The sequence below is a fragment of the Euprymna scolopes genome, chromosome 12 (genome assembly GCF_053919585.1).
Source record: "Euprymna scolopes isolate OS-2025 chromosome 12, ASM5391958v1, whole genome shotgun sequence".
Classification (NCBI taxonomy): domain Eukaryota; kingdom Metazoa; phylum Mollusca; class Cephalopoda; order Sepiida; family Sepiolidae; genus Euprymna; species Euprymna scolopes.
Window position 1 is genome coordinate 148,167,657 of NC_136493.1, and position 13,532 is coordinate 148,181,188.

The 13,532-nt window shown below is 33.9% G+C and overlaps 1 protein-coding gene across 2 annotated transcripts in view; it reads right to left on the reverse strand.

The window, feature by feature from the left end:
• The window catches only part of LOC145291537 (transcription initiation protein SPT3 homolog), a 440,277-nt gene that overhangs the window by 97,633 nt on the left and 329,112 nt on the right, over positions 1 to 13,532 (reverse strand). For both annotated transcript variants that reach the window (XM_080137540.1, XM_080137541.1), the window contains exon 3: positions 1,029 to 1,113. In XM_080137540.1, the coding sequence (XP_079993666.1) occupies positions 1,029 to 1,113 (85 nt within the window). The remainder of the gene's footprint in view (positions 1 to 1,028; positions 1,114 to 13,532) is intronic.

The following is a 13,532-nucleotide window of genomic DNA, read 5'->3' on the forward strand; positions in this document are numbered from 1 at the left end:
CAACAATCTGATTTTACACTATGTATATGTGCATCTGTGTTGCTACTTCATTTGTAAATCAGTGCTTTTTCACCCTTAATGATCGCTAATACTACAAGGTGGAACGATAAAATTGTCGCCCTAGAAAAGACGACAGTATTCCATTTCCATTTGATGTAGCCCAGTTGGCCAGCTGTGTACAAATCCCAAGAGCAATAGGAGCCTTCTATCATGACTGAAAGTAACACAATGTCCAATGAGCAAGATTGGAGATGCACCGCTGTACAACTCATGCTCTGTATTGATCCAAGTTATGACAACAGAACCATTGCCAGCACCCTCAAAATACAAATCCAGATGATTCCACACTTGAGGGCACAGCTCAATGAAGTTTCCAACCATGGTTATGGCCTCCAAAGCGAATCTGAATGTGCTGAAGAGTGCAATCTTCCCTGGTGCAATCAGCAAACCCTAGGTGTGGCAGCAAGACTCAGCACTGCCCCACAAGTCCCAAGTGATTCTGGTTTGGCTTCAGAAGGAGTGCTACCACTTTGTACCCTTTTCTCACTGACCCCTCTCGTCCCCTGACCTGAACCTTCGTTTGGTCATAGGTCAAGAGCATCGTCAACAATGCTAAAGCCAACTTAATCACTGACATCCATCAAGTACTCGCCAAGCTCCCGTAGGTGTGTGTGGTAAAGGCATGCTCCCAGTTCCAAACTCATATTGAGGCAGTGATTGAGGCTGAAGGTGGCTACATTGAATAGATGTTGGTTCTATCACATAATCAAGTTACCTGAATTGATTTTTTCAATAAGAGTTTTAAAATAAAGCTATAATTTTGTTTTCTTTGAGGAACCAAATTCATTGTTCCACTCTGCAAAATTAGCACAGCCAAAATAAGATAAAGAAAAAAAAACTGACAAAATATTGTGTCTTGGGGTTGGTGAGGAGTCAACATAGTTATACAAATATCCATTAGATCACTTGTGCCGAAGCATAATGACTTTTAAAAAAAGAGCATAAAGGAGGAAAGTAGTGTAACTCACCAGTGAAACCATCTGTGAATGAACAATCTCTTCCAAGAGAACGGCAGTTTCATGTAATGGCTTCCGACAATCACCGAATCCATGCCTTGAGATCAAAAAAGAAAAAAAAAAAAATCAAAGATTTTCTCCTGGCAAAATTTTAATAAACAGAATTGTGTATATCAATATATCTAAACAGCAAATTTGAGTTGCAATCATGAATTAAATAAAAAAATAGAAAAGGCAAAAAATTATATAAAAAGAAAAGCAAAATAAGTAGTTAAAAGCAAGTGATTACATAAAAACACATGGATCCATGGCACAATGGTTAAAGTCATTAGGATAATGATGGTTAAATAGTTATAATAGGTTATGATTAAGAATCACATGATAATTAACATTTCTATCCGGTCATGGTTGATGGAAGGAAAACAATCTAACCGAAGACTAGATAAAGGATTCACTTCAAAGAATTGTTAAAGTCCGGTAAGTGGTAAGTCCGTTTAAGATCATACCTACATTTGATGAAAGAATCTTGAATGTCCATGCATAGAATTGAATGGTGATAAAGCAAATATTTCGTTATCTGTGAGATCATCTCAAATACAATGTCTATCCAAACAATCCATAGATTTTTTTCTGAACTGAAAAGGACTACCTCAATCAGAGCATTGCCAAGAGAAGTGTGCCAGAGTTATCGACAATTTTGCATGTTTTTAACAATGTTTCATGATATATCTACTTAAAAAATATAATTTTTTTTATCTACATAAAAAATATAATTTTTTTTATCTACATAAAAAATATAATTTTTTTTATCTACATAAAAATAATTTTTTTTATCTACATAAAAATACAATTTTTTTATCTACATAATAAATACAATTTTTGATCTACATAATAAATACAATTTTTTTTTATCTACATAATAAATACAATTTTTTTTATCTACATAATAAATACAATTTTTTTATCTACATAAAAATATTTTTTTATCTACATAAAAATATTTTTTTATCTACATAATAAATACAATTTTTTTATCTACATAAAAAATATTTTTTTTATCTACATAATAAATACAATTTTTTTTATCTACATAATGAATACAATTTTTTTTATCTATATAAAAAATACAATTTTTTTTATCTACATAAAAAATACAATTTTTTTTATCTACATAAAAAATACAATTTTTTATCTACATAAAAAATACAATTTTTTTATCTACATAAAAAATACAATTTTTTTTATCTACATAAAAAATACAATTTTTTTTATCTACATAAAAAATACAATTTTTTTTATCTACATAAAAAATACAATTTTTTTTTATCTACATAAAAAATACAATTTTTTTTTTATCTACATAAAAAATACAATTTTTTTTATCTACATAAAAAATACAATTTTTTTATCTACATAAAAAATACAATTTTTTTATCTACATAAAAATACAATTTTTTCATCTATATAAAAAATACAATTTTTTATCTACATAAAAAATACAATTTTTTTATCTACATAAAAAAATATTTTTTATCTACATAAAAAATATTTTTTTTATCTACATAAAAAATATAATTTATAATCTACAAAACAAAAAAAAACCTTATTTGTGAGAATCGAAACATTGCCAAGAGACGAGTGTGTCAGAGTTATTGTCAATTTTGCATGTTTCATCCAATATTTGTACAGCGATGAGTAAAGACTGTTGAACATTCATGAGTGAAACTTAGTGGACAAGTCAAATCTAGATTAAAGTTTATTTGTACCAAATATGTTTTATTTGCATGAATGGTTTGAATTCTTATTGATGATTATATAAATGGCCTTATATTTAACGTGTAGTATTTTGTATGATTAAAGTATATGATAAAAAAAAGTTTTAGGCAAACACACATTAATTGACTCAGCTTTAGTATAATAATAGATTTTTAATCAAAATCATCTTTTTTTTTCTTTTTTTTTATATTATTCAATTTTCACCCCAAACAAGGCCCACTGCCACTTTGAAGTAGGGGGCTACTAACGGGGACATAAGTTGCAGGGATATTATGAAGGGAGATGAGTAGCAAGATGTTTGTTCACATTACATTTGACCTTCTGCATGTCAGTACAGTTGGGAAAGCAGAATCCCGGAAGGGAGTTCATAAGTTTAGCAATTCTGGGAAAGAAACTATTGGAGTAGAAGGTTTTCTTACATCTAGGGATCTCTATTGTGTTGGTCGTAGCTGGGATTCGTGATTGGATTTACATTTACAGAATGTAACCCCCCCCCCCACACACACACTCCTGATTTTTATCTGAAAGGTAATGTCAAAGACGATGTTTAACAAACAATCCATAGACTATTTCTGAACTGAAAAGGGCCATCACAATCAGAGCATTGCTAAGAGATGAGCATGTCAGAGTTAGTGAAAATTTTGCATGACATTAAACAAAGACTGTTGAACATTCATGAGTGGAACTTGGTGGACAAATCATGCACAGATTGACGTTTATTTGTACCAAATATAGTTTATTTATATGGGAGATTTAGTATTTTATTAAGGATTTCACGAATGTCATTTTTATTTTTAATCACTCTTTACTAAAGTTTTCTATAATTGAAGGGAATGTGTTATTAGTTTGAGGAGGAAGATAATGACGTGGAGGACTTGTTAATGCACGTTTCCAACGACAGGCTGGAATTTACATTCGTCTGAGAAACGTTCAACAGAGTGCAGTGCAATGACAACGGTGTTTTCACCTGCAAGGAATTATCTATAGAAGGAACAAAAGATTACAGTGAGAAAACGAAAATAGTGTGAATAATAAGTGGGGGGGGCATATATTGGAAATAGGTTCGATAAGAGAGGAGAAAAAAATAGTTGGATTGAAAATTAATATTTTTACGGATCTCAGAACAGGTAAAATTAATTCCTCAAACTGAAGTTTTATATCCTTTTATAAAGTTAAATATTAAAATATAATGATACTAAATCTCATGTCTAGAATTCTAGTTCCAATTGTGATCCAAATCCATTACATGATTTTGATTGTAGAGAATTAAAATTTAAGACTTAAACTTAAGGGGTCTTAAAGAAAAAACTGAAATTCAGAGAATTTTGCTTAATTGGTGTCTAATGATCATGGACCGAATTCAATGCAAATCTGACATATTTGAATTTTAAAATAGGAGTTAGTGTCCATATTATACTCACTAAAAAAACTTAAAGAAACTGAAATACTAATTAATGTCTAATACCTAGATTAAAATTTCACAAAAATTGAAAGTATCTGAATCTTCACAAAAGATTTTTACGTCCTTTTTACTTTCCTTTGCATAAAACTAAATTAAACTAAATATAGCCCACAGTTAGACACTTTACACCTCACAGAATTCTGTATATACAAATATATAAACACATATTTAACTTTTTCAAAGACAAAGCAAGCATCAATATTGTAAGGATATGTTTAACAAAATCTGCACATGTTTGCACATTATAAGTTTAATACTTCAATTCTATATTCCAGTGATTGCTAGCACAAAGAAACTAACAAAACAGATTTTTTTTAAATTAAGTTTTTAACTTATGTAGTGCGTTTCAAAAAAAAAAAATAAATAAATAAAAAATAAAGTGTATTTTCAACTATTCAAATTATTATTCTATTCTTGGTGATTTTTTTTCACATTTTGGTCAATGTACGCCTGGCCTTCTTCAGGTGCATCTTTTGGAACTCGGGGAAAGGGGTCCTTATGCTAAATCCTGGATACGTGGAGCAATGGATAAAGGTGTTGAGCAACAATCAGTTCTAAGTGATAGTCTCCTGGATGTTAATTTGGTTCTTTTTTTGTTTTTCAGATTATTTAACGCCGAATTCGGTAATTTTGGTAAAAAAAATTTTATACTTCAAGTTCTTTATATCTTTAAATATTTATTAATGGTGTTTGGTTTGGTTGATTTGTAGAGGAAAATTGTTGTTTTGGGCTTTTGCAATGTAACAATAAAATCAATGTTTGGTGAATTTTAGTTCAGGAGGCTAATATGTTTAGATAGCCAGATCTGGTAGCATCTAATCTGGATGTCAACGGTCAAATTCTACACTACACAAAATACTAAGGATAAAAATTACTAAACATTTCTATTTCGTCATGGCTGATTGAACAAGAATAATATTCTCCTGGGAATTAAATAAGGGGTCCAGTTCATACTTCTGTATAGGTTGCCGAGTTTGTAAGGATGCACCTGACTTGAAGAATGTTGGAAGTTACATTGTGCGAAACATAAAAATAGTAAGATGGGAATAGCAATCTGAATAATAAAAAACAAAAAAAATCTGAATAATACAAAACAAAAAAAAATATGAATAATACAAACAAAAAAAAATATGAACGATACAAACAAAAAAAAATCTGAATGATACAAACAAAAAAAATCTGAATAATACAAACAAAAAAATATGAATAATACAAACAAACAAAATCTGAATAATACAAACAAAATCTGAATAATACAAACAAAAAAAAATATAAATGATACAAACAAAAAAAAATATAAATGATACAAACAAAAAAAATCTGAATAATACAAACAAAAAAATCTGAATAATACAAACAAAAAAAAATCTGAATAATACAAACAAAAAAAATATGAATAATACAAACAAAAAAAATCTGAATAATACAAATAAAAAAATCTGAATAATACAAACAAAAAAAATCTGAATAATACAAACAAAAAAAATCTGAATAATACAAACAAAAAAATATGAATAATACAAACAAAAAAAAATATGAATAATACCAACAAAAAAAATCTGAATAATACAAACAAAAAAAAATCTGAATAATACAAACAAAAAAATCTGAATAATACAAACAAAAAAAATCTGAATAATACAAACAAAAAAAAATCTGAATAATACAAACAAAAAAAATCTGAATAATACAAACAAAAAAAAAAATATGAATAATACAAACAAAAAAAAATATGAATGATACGAACAAAAAAAATCTGAATAATACAAATAAAAAAAAATATGAATAATACAAACAAAAAAAAATATGAATAATACAAACAAAAAAAAATATGAAAGATACAAAAAAAAATATGAATGATACAAACAAAAAAAATCTGAATAATACAAACAAAAAAAAATCTGAATAATACAAACAAAAAAATCTGAATAATACAAACAAAAAAATCTGAATAATACAAACAAAAAAAATCTGAATAATACAAACAAAAAAATCTGAATAATACAAACAAAAAAATCTGAATAATACAAACAAAAAAATCTGAATGATACAAACAAAAAAAAAATCTGAATACAAACAAAAAAAAAATCTGAATAATACAAACAAAAAAAAATCTGAATAATACAAACAAAAAAAATCTGAATAATACAAACAAAAAAAACATCTGAATAATACAAACAAACAAAAACATCTGAATGATACAAACAAAAAAAAAAATCTGAATAATACAAACAAAAAATATCTGAATAATATAAAAAATCTTCAAATGTTTGCACATTGTAAGCATTTGTTGTCTGAAAAGCATCCACGGTTAACATTTTTCAAGAAGCTAATCACAGGAGATACGAATCATCCCAAGGAGGTCAACACTACAAAAAGGTCAGTGCTCGTTCAAAATAACTTGACTACAGAAGACCATATATGCAACTAGAGACAAGTATTTTTCTCTGCTAAAAATATAGGTGCTTGTCGATATTTGGGCCTATAAAAAAAATTTTTCAAGAAAATCTTTAAAAACCTTTATGATGTACGTATCTGTCATTGCACAAAGATGTCATATTCCAAAAATGATGAAAATTGATAAAGTAGTTTTTATTTTATTTAAGAAAGTAAAATTTTATGACAAATTTTATCAAAGGATTAGTGCACCATCTTAATTACAAATGATCAAGAATGTAGGATCAACAAGGGCAGACAATCGACTTTGAAATAAAAAAAAATCTTTCCATCCTCGAAAAATCCTTGAAAATTACCACTTTTTAAGGTTTTTTTTTTTTTTTTTTTTTTTTTTTTTTTTTATTACATTTTCACCCCAAACAAGGCACATTGCCACTTTAATGTAGGGGGCTACTATCAAGGGAAACATCTACTGGGGTACTATGTAGGGATTAGGGCAGCGAGATGTTGGTTCACGTTGCACTTGAACTTATGCATGTCAGTACAGTTGGGGAAGCAGTGACCTGGAATGGAATTCCAAAGTCTAGCAGTTCTGGGGAAGAAACTACTGGAGTAGAAGGATCTTTTACATCTAGGGATCTCTACAGTGTGGGGGTGGGATTGTGTAGCTTGTCGGGTCTGTCGAGGGTGTTCACGTCGTGGGGGCACAAGTGCTTGCAGTTCTTCAGAGCATTCACCATTATAATACTTGTAGAACAGGCAGAGGGATGCAACGTTTCGACGATGGGACAGAGGCTGAAGTTTTGATGCCAGTTTAGGGCCTATCAGATTTGCGACTCTCTTTTGAACCCTGTCAAGGAGCGAGAGACTAGTAGCCGATGCACCGGCCCAAATATGACAGCAATACTCCATACATGGGCGAATAGTGGCCTTATAGAGGTACATGATACTTTCGGGTGTTAGAAGTTTTCTAGCACGGTAGAGAGAGCCCACCTTCCTCGCAGCGGCCCTGGCAATGCCCTCGATGTAATTGTTCCAGCTCATGTTTCCTGTGAACGTTAGGCCAAGGAGCTTGAAAGACGTACTCTCAGCTAAAGAGTTGTTGGCCATTGCTATAGGTGGTAGAGAAGGTTTCTTGTAGTTATTGAATGAAACCAGTTTTGTCTTGGTGGCATTGAACGTTACCATCCATTTTTGTCCCCATTCCACTACTGATTTGAGGTCATCCTCTAGTGTTTCTGCCATTACTTTAGATATATGTTCATTTGTTTTCCTGTCGTGCCTGCTATAGAGTGTGGTGTCATCAGCATATATACCCATCTCAGAGGCAGTTTTGTCGGGGAGGTCATTTATGAATATCAGGAACAGCAGAGGACCAAGGATAGATCCCTGGGGCACTCCCGCATTTATATTATATTGTTTAGACGTACGACCGTCGAGGACAACCTGGATTTTTCTCTTATCTAAGAAGGATTTAATTATGTTAAGTATTCTACCAGTGATACCGTAAGATCTAATCTTCCTGAGGAGACCCTCATGCCATACCCTGTCAAAAGCCTTAGATATATCTAGAGCTACCGCTCTGCCCTCTCCCGCTTTGTCCAGTGAATGGTATATGCGTTCAGAGATTACAGTGAGGATGTCTGCCGTGGAACGGGCTTGTCTAAATCCATATTGATGGTCGGTCAGAAGTTTAGCATCTGTAAGGTGCTGGACTAGAGCATGGTTAATTAAGGTCTCAAATATTTTGGCAAAAAGTGGGAGGAGGCTAATAGGGCGATAATTTAATGGGTCAGTTCTTTCGCCAGAATTCTTGAATACTGGTACAACAGAAGCAGTTTTCCAACAGCTCGGAAAGCAAGATTCATTAAGGCATTTGTTGTAGAGTTTGGAGAGAACTGGAGCTACTTCGGCTGAGCACTTTTTTAATAGCACAGCTGGGATGAGGTCGGGTCCACATGCTTTGGAAGTGTCAAGGTTTTTTATGATAGCATGCACCTGAGCAGGGGTGATTTCCAGATCGTCTAGCGTGGCGTCTGTCCGCATAGGAAAGTCGGGTAGGGGGTGGTTTAGAGGGTCCAGTGTAGAGTTGGAGGCAAACCGACTGGCAAGCATGTTAGCCTTCTCGGTTGCTGAGCAAAGAACCTCGTGATTGTTGGTTAGTGGGGGAATTGTTGATTGTCCATTATTTACTACACTGTTGTAGATTTTCCAGAAGTCACGAGTTCCTAATTTTTGTGCTTCAATGCGTTTTGTAGTGGTTTCCGTAAATTCCCTCTTAGCTGTCGCTATTTCTTTCTTAACGTTACTTCTAGCTTCTATGTACTTTTGTCTGTTTGAACTGGACTTATGTCGGTTAAACCTGCGGAATGCATGCTGCCTTTGAGCAATGGCAGTTGCGCAAGTCGAAGTAAACCATTGGGGAGAGTGGGGCTTGCTATAGAATTTCCGCATGGGAACATGCGCTTCGATTGCAGTTTTGAACCATTCAGTGGTCTCAGTTGCACACTGTTCAGCAGGAAGAGAAAAAATATTTCCCCATGGGGCGTCTCTGATAAGATCTCTGATAGCTTCCCAGTCAGCCTTTTTATAATATCTCGTTGTTTTGAGCACTGGCTCTTCAGTTTTGGGTCTGGAGTTTAGGGCGATTTCAACCATTATTACCGCATGATCAGCGTTCCCAAGTGGGCTGTCGGCTTTCGTTACACAATCATCAGGAACTGTGGTCAAAAACAGATCTAATAGTGATGCGTGTTGCTCTTCCTGATCAGGGAAGCGGGTTGGGAAAGTAACAATTTGCGATAGGGAGTGAGATACAGAGAAGCTATGAGTTGCGCTGCCTGCTGCATCTGTATAAGTAGAGAATCCAAGCCAGTTTTTGTGATGGACATTAAAGTCACCAAATACATGTACTTGGGCGCTAGTGTCAAAGGAGAGTGCTGTGTCTATGCTGTCAGATACTTTGTTTATTATGGTGCAGTCTTGGGTCGAGGGAGAGCGGTAGAGAAAGTAAAAGTAGCTAATGTTGTGTTGCATGATAAGTCTAAAGCACATAAAAGCTTGATCATCTGTTTCCAGGTTTGTTTCTCTAGTCAAGGGAAGGGTATTACGAATGTAAACTCCAAGTCCGTGCATATGTCTGTCAGAGTCCTTACGGCAGAGTGGGAGATATCCAGGCATGTTAAAGTAGTTAGAGGGGATGGAGGAGTGTAGGTTAGTCTCACTTAGTGCTAAGATATCCGGGTTATTTGTTAGGAGAAATGCTTCAACATCAGCTAAGTTAGTTCTAAGCCCACGGATATTTGTGAATGCAAGCCTCAAGGGAGGAGGCAAGTTGGATTTGTTTGTCCCTAAGCCTGGTTTAAGCTTGTTTTTAGATTGTACTGTCATCATGTTTTTTAACGAGTTTCAGTTGGGTTAGGGGAAGCCGAACAGGAGGTTATGCAGAATATCACACATGCATCACAAGTAGACCATCAGCTGACCCTCCATCAACTAGGACTGTGGCCTCAGGAAAGCCCACCGGGGATGAGTGCAGGGTCCCTTTCCATGCGCGCCATGGCACTGCAAACAACCCGATATTATTCAACTGTTGATGGAGCAGCCGCTCTAAGCGCTACCAAAGAGTTAGGGCTCCTGTACTACCAGTCGGAAACAGCAGCCAGTAACTGTCAATCCGGTACCCTCAACCCATCAGAGGAAGGTCAACCCAATCTAATTGCTCAGGCATATGTGGTACTCAAGCATTCTCAAGTGCCCAGCTTAAGGACTGGGGTGTGTCGGGAGTGGGGGAAACGGCGTTCATTGCCCTAGACAAGAAACAAGATCTACCAATGGGTGTTTCTGTCGAATCACTGTGATAGTATCTCTGCGCCTGACTAATAGGCAAAGAAGGAGTATGGAAGCCGGGCGATAGGCAGGACCTATCTACTCCTTAAGCAATTTAGGTATTGCAAACCGGTAATTTGTTTGAGTCACCAGCTCTAGGAAGGTTGTCATCCAAGACTGAAGAGGCCTCCCTCCTCTCTGGTTTAGTTTCAGAGTTTTCCTTCTCCTAGACGGATGATCTGGAAGATTCACTGGGTCCGTCACCACTGAGAGGGTTTGCTCCGCGCCTGGGTTCTAATCCAGGTATTTCTGCGACCCCGCGAGGTTAGTTAATGTTATTGGGTTAGTTTGTAGGGGTTATATCTGCTAATAGTTACACTCCTCAAAGTGGATTAGGGATATTGTTATTTCATTGTTAGTGGATAAAGGGGTTGAGTAGTGCTCATGCAGTGTAAGCAACTATGATTGTAAGGAGGCTTGTTAGGAGATAATGTGGTTTGAGGCTTACACTTTTGTTTATATTTTTTATTATATTTTTTTTTTTTTTTTTTTTTTTTTTTTTCCTTTTTTATTTTTATTTTTATTTATTTTTTTTTTTTTTTTCATGTGAGCTTGGGTCTAGTATAATATTAAAGTGTGAGTAGGTGTTAAGAATTGAACCACGAGTTGTGCCAAAACTATATTTTAGATGATAGCAGGGCATGAGATGCGAGTGCAGTATAGTACGGGTAAAACAGTAAGTTTTGAGTCATGTGTAATTTGGTAAATAGATATATGGGCTGGTTTTAGTAGGTGCGAATTAGTACAAAACGGAGTGAAATGTAAGAGTTAAGTGGCGGTTTGGTGGGAAAGGAGCAGATTGTTAGCCTTCAAGGGATAGGGGTTATTAATTTACAAGAAACAGATCTACATTAGGATTTAGAGTGGCAGGTAATTTTTTTTTTTTTTTTTTTTTTTTCGGGGGAGCTTTTTTTTTTTTGTTTTCGGGGGAGCTGAAAATGAATATAATGTTTATGAACACAATTTAGAATAAAATGATTACTCACGCGCTGACCCCTCCCCTTACAAAAATTCTGTTTTAATTTAGAGAGAGGGGGGGGAGCGTGGTTGATTTTCTTAAATATAAAAAAAACTACTTGATCGATTTACATGATTTTTGGAATATGACATCTTCGTGCGGTGACAGGTACGTACATCATAAAGATATTTTTAGAAAAATGTAGACAAGCAGCAAAATATATTTACTATTAAAAAAGTCACAATCTGATATTATAACTACTGACCTTAGTGTTGACAAGACCAAGCCTGTAGGTAGGAGGAAAACAGTCGGCAGGAAAGGAGTCCCAAGCTTGCAGTACTTGGGAAAATAGGAAGGTGTATACATCGAGGTACTAGCAGGCCGCCTGGCATTACCCGGTTGTAAAATATGCATAAATATTATATTTTAATCAATGCAGATACTGAGCCATGTACATGCGAGTATTATGTTTTTTCTAAACAGTTCCATTCTAGTAAGTAAAAAAAATACTCAAGCTGAGATCGAAACTAAAACCTAAAAACAGGGAGTCAAGTACAATAAGAATTAGGCTAGCTTGATATGCTCTTTAAAAAGTGTTTTCAAACCGACGTATACTGAGCATAAGGAATCTGTAATGCAAACCATTCACGCAAGCGCATTCATGAAACAGCAAACGGGTAAAAATCTGATAACTGCCACGTACCAATTTTTCAATTTTGACTCTTTAGAAGCCCTTTTTTTCCAGATGAAAACCGATTAAAAAGTTTTTCATATGACTGAATACTCTATATGCCAAATTTCAAGTCTGAAGATCAAAAATTAGTTGAGTATATAGGTTAAGCAGTGTCCTCATTCTCACTTTTATAGATATATAGATTAAAACATCAAATTTGTGAAGACCACTAGATCAACAAATCAATGAGCTGGAACAAAGGAAACAGGGAATAGATCAGACAATTCTGAAGAATGTATGCCATAATAGTTTTTATAGAAAATAATTATCAATCTGAGTAACACATGATGCTACAATTTTACATTTTAGGCTGAATAATATTTATAAAAAAAACTATAATAATATGCTTGTATGAATATTATCACCTTTCACCCATATTTAAAAAAGAAAAAAATGAGATTGGCTGATCAGAAAAAATATTGCTTGGTAATTAATCTGATGTTATCAAGGTAAACAATTCCAACATTACCCATTTTAAATTGAATTGTTCCAAAATCGAATTTTGCCATTTCCATCAACTACAACAGCACAATGTTAAATAAATGGCAACACTTCAAAGGCTAGCAATGACTAAAATGTTTTTGATTCTCTCTTTTGACCTTGAGCATGTGGTGCAATGGAGAAAAGGGTGACTGGTTAATTTTAATGCATCGAAAACCAGGTTTCTCTCTTTCCATCATCAACACTCTGACCTCTGTCTGGCCCCGATTGATATGAATGGCCTTCGTCTTAGAGAAGCACCATATTATGACAAAATTCTGGGACTGATTTTCACTCTTGATGTGAAATGGAACACATACATGAAATCCGTAGCCAAGATCGACGGAAAACTGGTTGAATCATTCTATCCCATTGCCAATGCAATCCTCTAACTGTAGAGCTATTTGGAGCACTCTATCCTGCCTTGACAGAGTTTGAAACCAATTATTTTTATGGAAGAGGAAGAGCGATTTTCTTGATATAGGATGGTCTCTAGAAAAAAAAAATTGGGGGGGGGGGGGAGCGGTTGTAAACACCTTTATTATGACTGGCTTATTCCCTGTGAGTGCATTATATTAGTTTTTGAAAGACATTATAAAAGTTATTCTTTGGAGAAATAAATTGTTGTTTGACAAATATCCCATTTTTCTAGTGACCATCCTGTAATACTGACCCTGGCATTTATTATTTTTAAAAAGAACATTATTATAGGCAGCACAGTATACATTTTGTAGAAAACACCATGTAATTTCCACATGGTCATGCAAATGTTTAATACTTGAAAAATCGATGCATTCAATATGAATTATAATTTGTGCATTA